This window comes from Phaseolus vulgaris, chromosome 2 (assembly GCF_051622355.1).
Source record: "Phaseolus vulgaris cultivar YP4 chromosome 2, ASM5162235v1, whole genome shotgun sequence".
Lineage (NCBI taxonomy): Eukaryota > Viridiplantae > Streptophyta > Magnoliopsida > Fabales > Fabaceae > Phaseolus > Phaseolus vulgaris.
The window spans coordinates 48,867,703-48,883,820 of record NC_143499.1 but is presented as its reverse complement, the minus strand read 5'-3'; the positions used below and the strand labels follow the sequence as shown (position 1 = coordinate 48,883,820).

At 28.3% G+C, this 16,118-nt stretch overlaps 2 protein-coding genes across 2 annotated transcripts; one reads left to right on the top strand and one right to left on the bottom strand.

Moving 5' to 3' along the window:
- Positions 1–4,475: 4,475 nt before the first annotated feature.
- On the bottom strand, positions 4,476–7,173 carry LOC137812916 (uncharacterized). The gene is made up of 3 exons (XM_068615169.2): positions 5,905–7,173; positions 5,658–5,787; positions 4,476–5,256 (listed from the first exon to the last, which is right to left on the bottom strand). The coding sequence occupies exons 1-3, from the start codon at positions 6,050–6,052 to the stop codon at positions 4,566–4,568; spliced, it is 969 nt and encodes a 322-aa protein (XP_068471270.2). The 5' UTR covers positions 6,053–7,173; the 3' UTR covers positions 4,476–4,565.
- Positions 7,174–13,957: 6,784 nt separating this feature from the next.
- Positions 13,958–15,819, top strand: LOC137809833 (transcription factor BEE 3). Its single transcript, XM_068610903.2, has 6 exons — positions 13,958–14,312; positions 14,411–14,530; positions 14,621–14,686; positions 14,773–14,841; positions 14,943–15,020; positions 15,526–15,819. Exons 1-6 carry the CDS (start codon positions 13,995–13,997, stop codon positions 15,610–15,612), a joined length of 738 nt encoding a protein of 245 aa, XP_068467004.2. The 5' UTR covers positions 13,958–13,994; the 3' UTR covers positions 15,613–15,819.
- Positions 15,820–16,118: the final 299 nt, after the last annotated feature.

Sequence of the window (16,118 nt, the reverse complement as noted above, 5' to 3'; positions counted from 1 at the left end):
AAGTTTCCTAATTTTAACAAATATTTTCAATATTATTTTAAATATTTTTACCATATAATGGGATAAATAAACATTTTTTTACTCTCAGTGTGTTTAAAACTTCATCTATATAATTTGAGAGTATCAAGAGAGTAATGATAATTTTTTTCATAAAGTGCAAAAATAAAATCATCATCCTAACATCTGAACACAATACTCTCTCCTCGAGAATAATTATGTTTAGATCATAACACATGCTATATCACAACCAAAGCATAAATGATTTCATCAGCACAAATACATCTAAATACTAATAAATTAAACATATCAATCATAACATCATACAGTAAAGGATAAACCTATTTTAACATTTAGAGATGTTTAAAAATATGTTTTTATCAAAGTTCAAAGAAAACAGTATATCAATGAATAACTAATTGACTCACTTAAAGAATTAAACACGTATTGCAATTCTCTTAACTAGTATTATACTCGTCCAACCATAGACACGGGCACAACCAACTATTTTTGATCGTCCAAGAAACAAAATGTTTAATAAGCGACTATTAATTGAATTCCTTCGTCCAAATAAAACATTAAAAATAAAAACAAGTTAAATTAAATATATTTAAAATTCTTAAAATTATAAAATTCTTATGACATGATATAGTTAATCTATTTTTTTTTACATGTCTATATATCCGATGGTTGGAAAAAAGTATAAAGATTATCTATTTGAAAACAACTCTTCAAAATATTCTCACATGATTTAGTTATTCTAATTTTTGTGCATAAGAGATAAAAACACAGATTATGCATACAAATTGTTTTATAATAATCTACATATTATTCTATTAAATATTCTCAGTTAATTTTGTTTATCTAAATCCATATATATGGCTTGAATTTGAATGTATATCTCTCTACTTTATGGTTGGTGGAGTCAACAAAATTATCCTTCACAAATTTAGTCTAACTCATAGCTGGCCACACTCGTGTTTTCACATTCTTCACGAATTTTTAGACTATTGCCAATTGCACCATATTTAACACGAGTTCTCTCTATAAGCCAAGGAGTGTGAGTTTTTATTAGTGGGAATGAGAACAAGAACTTTGACAAAAGAGTATCTAGGTTAATTCTTTTAAAGTTAAATCAAATTTATTTTTTAAAAATAAGAATAAAGGAAAACAATTACAAGGAAACGAAAAAGAAATATAAGAAGAACATGGCAGAATATGAAATGACCAACATAAAAAAAATACATTTTAAGAATTAATTAGAAGGTAACATACATTTTCAAGGATAAAAAGACTATTCAATCTACTATTGTTTCTTCTCTTTCTTTCCTTCTTCACCAAAATATAGATTAAACCAATATATGAGTGGCACACAAGAAAGTCTAATAATTCGTGAAAGGTTTAAAAAGGTGCAAAAGTAACAAACATATGTACATGTATATAGATGACAAAGTGAATTGAATTTCATGTGCATTCATTATTTAGTTGAGATAAATCAACTTTTTGAATTTAATATTGATCCAAATTCGCTTAAATCATTAATTCGACGAGTTACGGTACTGCGAAGCAGGACAAACTAGCTCGCTAGTCCTATCTATTTTTAATTTTTGACACTTTTATTTTTTAATTTAATATTTATTTTTTTAATATTAAAATTAGTGGTAACCGATATTTTATTTAAAATTTTAATTAATTTTTTTTATTGTTGATATTTAATTAGATGATTAAAGTTTGATTATTTTTATCCTTTTTATATTTTTTATTTTTCAAAAAGTGACATTAATAACTATAATTAAATAAATAGATTAAAATTTTTTTATAAAAAACAATAAATAAAAAATAACAAATCACCTTATGAAGAATTATTAATTTGGTTTAAGATTTAGAATTTAAAGTATTTAATTTTCAACAGTGCGATTTTTTGAAATGCAACTGTATCATTCCTTCTCAAAATTCTTCATGACGTTTTTCAAACTCTTGCCCAAACTAAATCTTCCACGTGTCCAAACTTCTGCTTTGATTTTGAAACAAAGATCTCAAAATTAGTTGTTTAAATTGTTGAAAGAAGAGCAACACATTTGTTTTTCTCTCATTCTTTATTTTATTTTCAACGTACTATAATATATAATAACTGATGTATCAACTAACTTATTATATCAACATAAACTAGCTTTATTCATTAACGTAATTCACATATGAAGGAATAAAAATACTATATCTAACAGAAACTAAATTATGAATTTAAATAATATTATAAATTAATCATAGTTGTTGTTATTATTAATTACTATACGGAATACTTTTATTTCTAAGATAAATTTTTCTCATGGCGATGTAAAAAATAAGGTATTCCTCATATTTTTATGACTATGTAATAAAATTATTATTCAGGATTATTTTTTATATGCGGTGAGAGTTAAAACCAATTTTTGTGATATATATATATATATATATTTTTATTGTGACACTTTTATTCATAAAAACTAATAATAATAATTTTTTAATAAATGTAAAAGTGAAGTTTTTGTGACCTTATCCTTGGGTCGGTTCTTAGCTGTTTGAGATGATTAACTTGACATAAAAAGTCAAACATCACCAGTTCTATTTCACATCAGTATGTTTTTCTATCTAAATTATTATACATATTTAGAAATAGATAAATTAAAAAGAATGAATGAAATTGGTCCACGTTACATATTTATATTTATATCAGGTTATTTTCAGAATTAAAATACTGTTATAATATGTTGAAATGTTGGATTCACACACAATCTGGACGAGATTTACGATGGTTGAGTTGAATCACTAACTCACTTAAAAAATAAAAAATATCTTCTGATTAAATTAATTTTTTTAATGCACCATATATAATATCTCATGTCAAAATTTAGAATTGTAAAAAAATATTTTTTTTAAAAAAATTTATGAGATTTAAGAATGAATTGGTGTGATGTTTTTAATTTTGTAATTTATTATTTTTTAGCTTTTAATTATGGAGTTTTAGTTTTTATTCAATATATTTCTATTAAATAAAAAAAATATGACATTTCTTATTTTGAAAATAATTATTTTAAAATCCAGGTGGATTTTTATGTTTGAGTCGTGATAAATCAAAATAATACATTTCAAATTATATATTACTAGTTGAGAAACAATTCATATATAAAGGGATTTCAGATGGGTGAATTCCAACTTACCGGAACCACTCTATTTATTATGAAAAATATTTCTTTGACATCACATATAATAAAAATATATACTTAACATCACATTATAATAATATTTAAAATTAAAAATAAATTAAATATAATTAAAATATTATTTTCTTAATTTATGAAACTGTTAACATATCACTACCCATATTTATTATACCTTAAAAAGAAAACTTTTGTTACACTTATGACAATTTTTTTTCTGGTTATCTAGAACAACAAAGAACACTTATTTCACGAATGAAGTCATCAAATTTGACAATTCAAGGCACTGAATCAATGGTACTTTCGTTGGACCAGTTCTCAAATACACAATCATAAAAGAATACACTAACGAAAATTGGGTAATGAATTTTGAAAATTCATCATCTCAAATGCTATATAATATAAATAAATATATCCTGAGATAGAAATTAAATTCCCAACTATAATTCACCTTAGTATAATCTTTATGGTTTATCGAGTTACACATAATAAAAATTAAATAAAAACATTAAAGATACTTAAATTTAAAGTTAAACACACTACTACAAGAAAATGATAAAATATAAACTATTTTTTAGAATAAAAAATAATTAATTGTTATATAGTGACTAAATTAAAGACCAATTTAAAGATTACAAAAATTTTGGTTTTTAAATTAGTTTCTATATTATTGTAAAATGGTTTATAAATTGGTGTCTATTAGACACCAATTTATAAATCATTTAACAATAATATAAATTAATTTAGAAATCAAAATTCGGTTAGTCTCTAAAATTGTCTTTAATTAGCCCCTATAACAATTAATTTTTTTTGTCTCTAAAAATTGATTTTTATTTCATTATTTTTTGTAGTGACATAATGAACTAGTCATGTCAAAAGTCTGTATGTCAAAAAGTTAAAAAGCCGAAAGATCAAAAGAAGTCAAGAACAAATGCAAACGTTAGTGAAAATATTACGTGTTAATAAAAGACACGCATAAAATATAAATAAAATTAATTAATAAGAGATAAATAAAAGAATTAAAATGGTGTGATGGACCCAATATGTCATTAACAAATAGTATAAATAGATAGAATGTTTAGTAATTTTTTTAATTTTCTGATTTAGTTATTAATGCAAACACTAACTTAATCTTACACCAACTAAATGTTGATTGCACTAATTAAGTATTGTGTTTTCACGAGATAGTGAGCATTGACTTTTCTGTAGGGTTTCAATCTGAATCAATACAAATTAGAAAGCAGTCTTATCTAAAACAGAGGAATAGAAGACAGATATACAAAAAAAAACAATCACCATCTCTGTATTAATTAATTTGGTAGGTAATCCACAATAATATCATCAAAGACAGTGTTTGGGTTATTCCAAAAATCAAAACCCTAAAAAGTCTTGTTTTTGTAGCTTGCTAAACTGCCACAATTCATCCGTGTTCCACATGGTACATGCAAAATCGTTGCTTAGCCAACCAGTTGCTGCCGTTTGACAATCACCAACTGGGTATTGAAAATCCTGAGCCACCCTTGCAGTTGTTGTTTTGAAGGTGTTCATCTCATAGGCATTGTCATTTACATGATAACCATCATATGAGAAAGTGCCAAACTCATTGTTGCTTAAGCCATGGAATTGGTCCATGGTGTGTCCAAAATGCTGAGACACTTTTGGAATATTTGCTGACTCAGAAAAGGAGATGCATGAACCACTGTTGTGTTCAGAGTCTGAGTTCTGCTCATGTTGCTCCATATAAGTGGAGCTACCTCCATTCATACTCATACAAGGTCCCTGCCATGGTATGCTCCCAACCGTTGACTGTTGAGAGACTCCATCATCAAGAAGCAAAGGAATTGCCTGGTTCTGAATTGGCATGACTGAAGAAGATGATGATGACGACTCTTTTGCTTTCTGAAGCAATCTTGGCACCCAAAAACGCCTTACAAGCTCTTGAAATTCTCTGCTGTCAGTGTCAATTTTCAAATGTCTGGCTTGTTTCTGAATCCTAGTTCTCCAATAGTTCTTGATCTCATTGTCTGTTCTTCCTGGCAAGTGTTGTGCAATTTTTGACCACCTACAAAATCCAAATAAAAGAAATATGTTATATAGGTAGATATTATGAAGTGAACTTTAAATCTAATTCAATGTTCCGATAAGACTGATAGTGGATGGCCTGATAAATACAACAAACTCTAATTAAGATATATTTGAAATGATTCTGATATCATATTATGCACTCATTTATATACTATTAAATGTTTTAATCTCTAGTCCATTAGTGGCTATATTTGCTTTGTTTATACAGACATAGGTGAGTTTTAAAAAGGAGTTTATGATTGCAATTTCGGCAAGGATGGAGATTGCATTGATCACATTTGACTACAACTTTTCACAATAAAATAATGACCATAGCCGCAGTCATAACGCTAATTAAAAACCCATAGAGCTGAAGAATCAAAAGCACAAGATAAATACCTGTTTCCCCACTTTGAGTGGAGTTCAAGAATTAAAAGTTGTTCCTGTGGGGTCAAATTTCCCCGTTTCACATCTGGTTTTAGATAATTTAGCCACCTTAATCTGCAACTTTTGCCAGTTCTCTTTAATCCTGTCTCAGATAAAGGATATGAAATCAATCAGAATAAGCATGAAAATTGACAATCTGCAACTTCAAAGAGTAGTCCTTTTCTCATGCATTTAACTTCTTATGCAGTTGCAAAGTTACCTGAACGTTTAGCCAGCAAGTTCCATCGCCCTTCCCCGTGATTAGAAATGTACTGGGAGAGCAAATTATCCTCTTCAAGAGTCCAAGGCCCTCTTCTAAGTTCATTGTCATCTTCACTAGAACTGCTGACGCTCTTTGAAGTAGACATGGCTATTCTCACTCACTAAAACTATAAACACTAAATGTGCATATATACGAAGCAGGATTTCAAAAGGGTCAAGGAGAAACTAGAGTTAGAAAGCAAATTGTAGTACGCAAGGTGCATAGTGTATAATATACTATCACTATACACTGTATGTCTGTATCCCATTTTGGGGGTTGAGTTCAGGTCAAAGTGAATCACTATACACTTTAATACTTTTCCAAAAGATAGAGCATACTCATGCTCTAAATTCCTTACGACACCTTCCATTCACCTTCCATAGTCTTGCCACAGGAAACATTGAAAGGTGGATAGGTTCGTTGCTTGGCATCTTGCTTTTATTTCTTGACAAAACGACACTTCATTTTTATTTTTAATTTGTAAGCAATCACACTAGGCATATAGCTATGAAATCAACGTTGCAAGCTTATGCCTACTTACATTAAATTGTTCTCGGTCAAAGAACACAGTGAAATGAATTGTATTCCAAATTTACCACTCAATTTCCCATGCAGGCATCAATAAAAGTCCCCACAATTCTACACAAGGATAGAAAATGAGTGTTACGTCGCATTCTCTGTTATTTATTTGGCAGTGTAAGTAAGATCCAGGTTGGTGTTGCAGCAGTGATTTCAACATTCACCTTTGAATTGTTAAGCTGTTAACTTTGGTACTACTGAGTTCCAAAATGATGAGGTTATGACTAAACTTGGTTCTGGTTTACTGATTAAAAATCTTTTGAAAATAAAATTACTTACAATCTATGGCCGACAGAAGATAGAATCATGGAAGAAACGATCAAACAAAATGTATTAATTGTTTGAACACATAAAAGTTAAGTATTTTCTTTCTACTGCAGAGTTAGTACAAGAAAAACGTGTTAACACTGAAAGAAGAACTCAATGATTGAGTGCATGTCGGTTAAAAAACGTGTAAACCCTTTATATACAACAAATTTTCTGTTTAGAAAAACACTAAAAAAGCAAAAATGAAAAAAAAGTAACATTTTCTTCACCCAAATAATAATTATAGTTTTGACAAGTTTCATATGCTGAATCAAACGTGAATAACATTACATGTATATGCAAAATCGATATTAACAATGTGAGAAACACTTGGATGTTTCTGCAGCCGTATCAGATGAAGGCATTATTGTGATGAGTAATGACAGATGAGATGAAAGGCACTGAAATTGGATGATGAAATCGCTGGGTGGTCGTAATAACAGTGACAGAAACGTGCTTGACTGAACATAACAAAATTTAATAATAAACTTACTCAAAACGTGTGGTAATTGGTGTTGGCATAATAAGGGGCGGCATGGAAAGCCTGCTAGGAATCTTAGAACAGGACCACTTTCTACGTTTATTGGTTGTCACTTCTCCCATGATGTCGGCCTTTGGTTATAAGAACTATTGGTTATAAGAACTATCCAATAACTGTCGAACGTGATTTTTAAGTCTGACTCAATCTTATAAAATCAGTTTATAAAGTGAGATTTGTATTTACTTATATTCTAATTTTTAATCTATGTAATTATTAATTTTTCATTCATTTCTACACAAAAATGATGAAAACTGCATTAGAAAATTGAAAAGTCTGCTACGATTTTTCACTGCTGCTATCTTTGACTTATGCACATGACTTAACTTTCTGCATTTTCTGATGTTGATTTTTCAGTTGAAGAAAGCCACCGAGAGCGCTATAGAAGGTGGGATTGAGTTATATTTGTTATTATAATTGAAAATTGTGGATTGATGAGAATTTTTGAGAAAAAACTTGGTCAAGAAAACTGTAGGATGGCTAATGTTAAATTGTGTCCATGTATTCAAGTTGAATGGGATGTGTTTGTGAATTATGGGTTCTTTTCATATTTGGAAACAACAAAATCTGTTGAGCATATGTGTGGTGAATTTCATCCTGATTTTTGTTTTTTTGCTAAATCAATCACTTACCATTGGTGAAGGTTGTGTCAGAAGTAGTAGTTCAATGCATAGGTCTAAGGTTGAAATGGTGACTAACCGAGCAAATCCATGGCATTTTCATATTGTGAACTTGGATACTTCTTTGGTGATGTTAACGTTTTGGATTTGATTTGTAATTGTTATAGATCTGTAATAGAAGACAATAGACAACAGAGGTTGAGTGACAAAGTTGTACAAGTATTTGGCAAAAACCACAACCAATGGAGTGGACAAGAAAATTGAATTTTGATAATGGATACATATTTAATATTTAATATTGAATTAGATATATTTTTTATTTTTGAACTATAAAATTGAATTGAATTTTATTTTTAGTTAAAATTTTAGATCATATAAATATTTACGTTTATTTAATGTGACAAATACATTTGTAGAATAATTATTATATTATAATGTTATAAAGTTTATGTAAGTAATAAATCATTGTTTACATCAACACAAAAATTAAGTGACTAAAAATAAGTTTTAAAAATTAAAATTAAAAATAGTTTTATTCTTTTAATTTTTATACTAACGTAAAACGTAAACAATGAGATATTATTGATATGAACATTATAATATAATTTATGTGAAAAAGTTTAATTATTACATTAACGAAATATTTAACATGGTTGTCTGTTGTTAGTGACTCATTCCAATAATCTCTTTACTACAGGTATCAACATCATTATAAGAAAATCATGAAATAAAAATCAATCTTAGAAAAAAAAAAAAAAGTTGCTATAGTAACTAAATTAGAGATCATTCTAAATAAATTTTTGGTTTCTAAATTAGTTTCTATTATTGTTAAATGATTTCTAAAAATTGGTATCTAATTAACTACTAAGATTTTTGTTACAAATTTAAAATCTAAATAATTGGTAGTTAAAACCTTGGTTGCTAATTAGATACTAATTTAGAAACTATTTAACAATAATATAAACTAATTTAGAAACAATTTTTTTTAGTTTCTAAAATGGTCTTTAATTTAGTTACTATTACAACTAATTATTTTGATATCTAAAAAATGGTTTTTATTTGATGATTTTCTTGTAGTGCATAATCTAAATTTTTGACAAAAAAATCAATTTCTCATTATAATACATTAAAAAAACATATTTAACTATTTAATATTTATTGTCATCAATTCTCTACATCAAGATCATTTCGTACGTTTATTCTATTCTCTCGTGTGCTTCTTATCCTGCATTCTTTAACCATGACTTACTCAAAGTATAAAGTTTCTTTACTATAAAAACACATTGTTGTATAATATTGACATATTATTGGTATATTAATTTTAAGATTTAAATATTTGTAATTTTTGCAATTTTTTTTCTATTTACATTCAGCAAAAATAATAATTAACATTAAATTCTTGACATTTTTAATTATTATTAGTCAACAAAAATGTTTATTTTGATCAATTATTTTAATTTTGTACAAAAATCATACTTAAGTGAAATAAAAGAATCTCTAAAAGTGCAATGTACACAATGTATATCACACAATTGTGTGTGGAAGCCACACTCTTTAGGCGAATATTTGATTTAAGAAAATGTACATTGGAAACTCTTTTAAACCATTGTGAGCTTTGTAGATAAATGGGAGGTGAGAAGATATATGTTCTTACTTGTTAAAGATACATATTTTTTAAAGAATAAAGTTTGTTTCACATCTAAATAATAAAAATAGTTATTCTACAACTACTTTTAAATAAAATAATATATTATAATAAAATAATAATTTATTTAAATATAAATTCAAAGACAAAATTAATAAAAATATGTTTGTTTTTTAATAATTAATAATTAAATATATTAAAATTATATGTAATATTAAAAACATTTTTATTTTTTCATATTACACATTTGAAACTAAAATAAAATAATTAATATAGTTTTGTTAGTAATAATTATTTACATATAAAATGATAGGTTTATAATTATAAAATAAAAAAGATACAGAATAAATATCTTTTAATAATATTTTATATAAAAAAGTAATTATCATTTTCAAAACAATATTACTTTTTTTAATCATAATATTACAAATAAAAATATATATTTTATGATCTTACTTATATAAAATATTAAATATATTACTTAATTAGATTATGCACTTAAAAATGTATAATTGTTTCAATTAATGTTTTGTGTTTTTACTAAATTAATTATAATCACTATTTAAGGATAAAAAAACTCTAACAAAATATGAAAGATTTAAATAAAAAAAATAAAAAAGTAGTTATCTAAAAAGTATAATTATCTTAGTTTAAAATATCCGTTAAATATTTTACAAACCAAACACCCACAAAAGACAAGTATCTATACTGTATACTTTAAAAAACAATGATATTTCGATCACCCTTGTTTATTTACAAGTAGTTGAAAACTTTATTATAATAATATAAAATTTAAAAATTATTTAATTAATTTAAATTTTATATCATTATTTTGTTATGATTATTTATATAAAATAAGAATTGTAAAAATATCATCGCTCTATTTTAAAATCACTTCTTTAACTACAAAAAAAACTTGATCTAGTTAGTTATCTTTTAAAAAATGTTATTCACATATTTTTTTCTATAATTTTCTTTTTTTGCGTATGTATTTTAATAAAAAAAAAATAAAGGGATGGTGAGCTTAGCAAAAACATAGTGAAAGTAGTAAAGCCCAACTGAAATATTTTTGGCCCAATAGAAGTTGGAATGGATAAAAAATAGAAGGGCCCACTTATGAAATTCTCCTTGAAAATGTTTCCTTACGCTGCACCAATGATGTGAAGTATTAAAGAAAGAAAAAAGGAAAAAATGAATGATGTGAAGGATGAACTTAAACCTAAATCAGTGGGCACCATATATGAAATGATATTGTAGTCCAAAAGTTGATAGATTCATGTCCTGTTTTATCATTTTCCAACGAAATACAATAGAGGTAAAGCGTGTATGATTGCATAAAGACTTTTATGATAAAGTTATATGCCAATATTATGAAAGAAGAAGAAAAATGACATATATGAACTGTTGAATCTTATGTACTTGGATAAGCTTTGGATGTCACTTTTGGAAGAAAGTAAGAAGATTCTCTTCAACAATTCTTCATAAGTCATTTTATCAAATGCTAAAACTGTGTTATAACATGCCTGCATATGATGTATGTTTAAGTTTGATGGATATAAATTAATTTCTCTTCTAAGAACAAACTCTGAATGAGTTGATTTTTACTAATTCTTCTGATAGAGTCAATATAGTCTCACATTACTCAGAAGTTGAGGTTAAGGGTAGTTTATATATTCATTATTCCTTTAACCCACCAATGTGTTCTTTAAGGACAAAACTGTGACGAAACACCAACCTTCAAAGCGGACAATACTTCAAATGGATGATTGATCCTAGTGATATTATTTCTCCGATCTCAAAGGGGTTTGTTGCGGTACCGGTACGGTCAATATAGTTTATACCATTTTTTTCATAATATATAGATAGATGTAAACCTAATTTGAATAAATGTGAATAATTTAATTTACTAATGTATCATATTTTAGGAGTGATGAGAATTTTAACCTAAACTAAAATATATAGAGAAGAAGAAGAGAAAGAAGGAGAATGGGGAGCAAGGTGGAGAAAGTAGAAAGGTAATAGCAAAGGTCAAATGCAGTTATGTGTTAGGTGAATCCAACCTAATTAATAGCCATCCATAGGCCATCTTTGTAAATGGTATCCTCATGAAAATTCCAACTTGTTTGGCTGTAGTACCTTAATTTTTGCAAAAGATTAAATGCAAGTGCATGGGCAACTTCATCCCACGTTTATAACATGACAAAATTTCTTGTAATCTGGTAAGGTCTTACATTCAAGTTGTCAAATTAGGCAGTGCCTGCTATATGGCTTTGAAAAGGGGCACTGAGGCCTTACTTCTATAGGGAAGCTTGTCCCAAAGTTAACAGTTTCTCTTTCAATACCAATCCCCAATGCTTCTCACAATTGTTCAAACCATCTCCACTTTTGTAAGAGCTACAACCACAATTGGGCATATAGGGTAACCAACAACTATTGCTATTTGGCCATAGCAGCAATTGGAGGCCTAGGAATCTACCCTTAAATCAGAATTTAAGTAGTTTTTTAATTAATGAGAATTGAATGAAGTGTCATATGCCAAAGATACACTCCACATGTCACAAGGCCACTTCTGTTCTAAACTTTGGTTCATTCACTTCTCAAATGTCAGTCCAAATCAGAGGCAAGTCACCAAACAAAAGAAAATCAGGTCCCTGGTTCAAACAGTAGAAAGAAAAATTGACAGATTTGTTTGAATAGCTTAATGAAAAACAATTAAACTTGCTTGCCAAGAAATCCTGCAGGGCCTTTTCCTACAAAGTGCATGCTCAATTTTAAAATTCTGCATTCAACACAACACTTTTTGAAGAGGCAAATGCTCTCGGTATCAATCATAATGCACCATGATGTGATATAGCATCAAGTTCAGACAAACATGGTAGATGATCAACTTTCAGGAAAATTATTTTCACTATTTTCCATGTTCTATGGCTACAATTACCGTATCCTTATTGCTGTGATAATGATGATGGTAGGTACAGAGTAATTCAGCAGGTAAAATTTATCGTATTACAATAAACTTTTAAATAAAGAAATATTAATTCCAGCCGATACGATATATTACAACAAAATAATCTCCAAAAATAATTGTTCTCGAACGGGTGGTAACCAAGCACTATAAGAAAATCATTATATAAAAATTAATTTTAAAGACAAAAATAATTAGTTGTTATAATAACTAGATTAGAGACCATTTTAAAGATTAAAAAAATTATTGGTTTCTAAATTAGTTTTTATTATTGATAAATAGTTTATAAATAGATATCTAATTAGTTACCAAACTTTTAACTTCCAATTATTTAGATTATAAATTTGGTAACAAAAACATTGGTAACTAATTAAATACTAATTTAGAAACTATTTATCAATAATAGAAACAAATTTAGAAACCAATAATGTTTTTAGTTTTTAAAATAGTCTCTAATTTAATCATTATAACAACTAATTATTTTGTCTCTAAAATTAGTTTCTATGAAATGATTTTTTTTGTAGTGAAGAGAACGATTGTCCTTCTTCTCGAAACAGTATTAGCTTTCCTATCACTCCTTCGTGAATTTCAAACTCGGATGTACCTGCAAAAGACACTCTGACGCTCAAGTGAAATTTCGGTATTCGACCTTGATCGGATGTGAGGCTTCCAGGTGTGGGACAATAATACTGTTGAACCGATCAACTCAAAACATCTCACTAATAACATATTTAAGGGAAAAAAAAAAGTGTGTGAAAATGTAGCATGTAGCTTACTGGAATGATGTGTAATCCATGTAGTTGAGTTGAGGCATAGGAAAAGGATTTTAGTAGCATTGTTAGTTGAGTGAGAATTTAGAAGTAAAAATTTGGAAATAGGGTCTTAGCTTTGGATAATGTTTGTTGAAATAATTGCAGAAATAAGAGAGTGAATCTTGCAGCACTAAAAGCAAGAAGATCAAGTTCCACTCCAGAAAACATTATGTTGATACATGGGAAGAGAGTTTGAAGGTAGAAACAACTACCCTTTTCCCACAACAGTTAAAACTTTGATAAGAGAGATCTGAAAGATAGGATCCCAATTAAAGGTTTCTTTTTTTGTCATTAAATTAAAAGTTCCAAAAGCTCCAAAGAATAGACCCTGCTTTCCTCATAAAGGCATTCACCCATCTTACAGTGCTTGTCTCACAAAGCATGGGCCCATATTGTAATTGGACATTTCTCCTGTGTGTGGGGCCAACCAGGGAACACAACTGCAGAACCTTCAGCTGCCACGTGGGTTACTTAGACTATTCCTATTGGTTAATGTAGCTGCAATCCTACATTATAAATACCACTCTCAGCCACATAATCCAGATACCACTTCAAACCTTTCAAAACCTCTCTTATAAATCACATGGCCCAATTCACTGCACATTTCCAAAGCTTTAGACCCTCTTTTCCTTTCTTAGATATCGATAACATGGAAATTCAAAACTTGCTGCCATTTGATGACACCTTATTGGCCTCTCCAGAACCTCAATTTCCACCAAACTTGGAAGGAAATTTTCCTGCTCCTTTTCAATGTGTGGATCACAATGCAGTTCCAGTGTTAGTTCCTATCAGTTCAAATGAAGTCCATGAAGGTAAAAAAAGGGAAGCAACTGATATGTGTGATCCCAGTTCTGGTAACTCAACTCCTAATATTTCTGAGAGTGGAAGCAACACAAAAAATGTAATTTTTCTTGGGCTTGTTCATTTTATTCCATTCTTCATGCACAATTTTTTACTCATATGCAAGATAGATATTCATGATTTATTTGTTGTCTTCAGAGTTCTGGAAGAGGCAAGAGAGTCAAAAGGAATGCGGTAGAAGACAAGAAACCAAACCAAGTAGTTCATGTTAGAGCCAAAAGAGGTCAAGCTACAGATAGTCACAGTTTAGCAGAAAGGGTATATTTTCTAAATTTCATTTCTCACTCATAGATACCACTTTTAAAATAATTATATGTTAAAGGGTATTATGCTGTCTTTTTTATTCAGGTTAGAAGAGGGAAAATCAATGAAAAACTTAGGTGCTTGCAGAACATTGTCCCAGGATGTTACAAGGTAAGGATTCGATGATGTTCATTTTGTTTTTACTATACTGAATTAGTATGTGTCTTACTTTAATAGTCAATATCTGGTTTTTGCAGACCATGGGCATGGCAATAATGTTGGACGAGATCATAAACTATGTGCAGTCCTTGCAGCATCAAGTGGAGGTAATTTTTTATTTAAAAAAATAGCATTGGATTCAGTTATTTTGCAGCAAAAAATAAAATATAGTTGAAAGGTAACATAAATACATTTGTTTTACATGTAGTTCCTCTCTATGAAACTTAGTGCAGCAAGTAGCTACTATGACTTCAATTCAGAGTCAGATGCTTTGGAAACAATGCAGGTGCCTACTGCTAAATATTTCTTCATCAGCTTCATATGCTTGCTTTTTAGTGTTGTTCATTATGTGTATTGAGTAACTTTTTTATCTAAAATTTTAATTTTTTTTTTTATGAAATGACAAAAATATTATTTTTTATATCATTAATTAGAAGTTGTAATATATAATTGTTCAGCAAACAATTGGGACTTGTGATATGGATAATATTATTAAGAGTAGCCTTCCACTTTATCAGATTTTGTACATCTCCACTATTGTAACTTTATTATATAAAATATTGTATGTACTAAATGAAATGAAATTTTGTCACATTTTGAAAAATTCAACACTAAAGTAATAGCTATATATATAGAGAGAGAGAGATTTGGGAATCAAAGTGAATAATTTATTATAATATTAAGGAAGCAACGTGAAGCTGAATAGTTGATTGTGAAAAGCAGAAGAATATTGAATTTTGTATATCAGTTGATAACTCTGCATCATATTTTTTGTATATTTATTATGACAGAGAGCAAAGGCATCCGAGGCAAAAGAGTTAGGAGAAGGAAGTGAAGGAGTTTCTTGCTTTGAAGCAACATGGCCATGGTCCCTGTAACTTGTGTTTTGGATGTTTTAACTCAAACCACACATGTCTCCATTGAAGAACCTTCTTCACATGCTCTTCTTCTTTCTTAATTTCTACAATTTTAAAGGATCAGTTTGTATAAGCACAAGTAGACATTATTCTCGTCTGTACAATCCCATCAAACACATCAACAAATGAAATGCAAGTTTTAAATAAACCAAGGTTGCATTTATTTTACTGTTGCTGTGCCTGTTTATTTTAAATTAATTACTATGAATGTACAAGTAATTAATTTGGATTGTTTCTTAAGGGAGAAGAAACTGATACATTTTAAAAATAATCCATAACTTAAAAACGATTATTTAACCTTCTTTTCTTACAAGTGTTTCTAAATCTAAAACTAAAATAATAGCAAAATGTGCACCATAGAATTTGATATTGTAAATAAACCTTCAGAAAGGTTTTTGCATGAAAATTATGGTATGTCAAGGATTTAGAAGATGATTAGGCTAAAATAAAACAGATTTTGTTAAGGA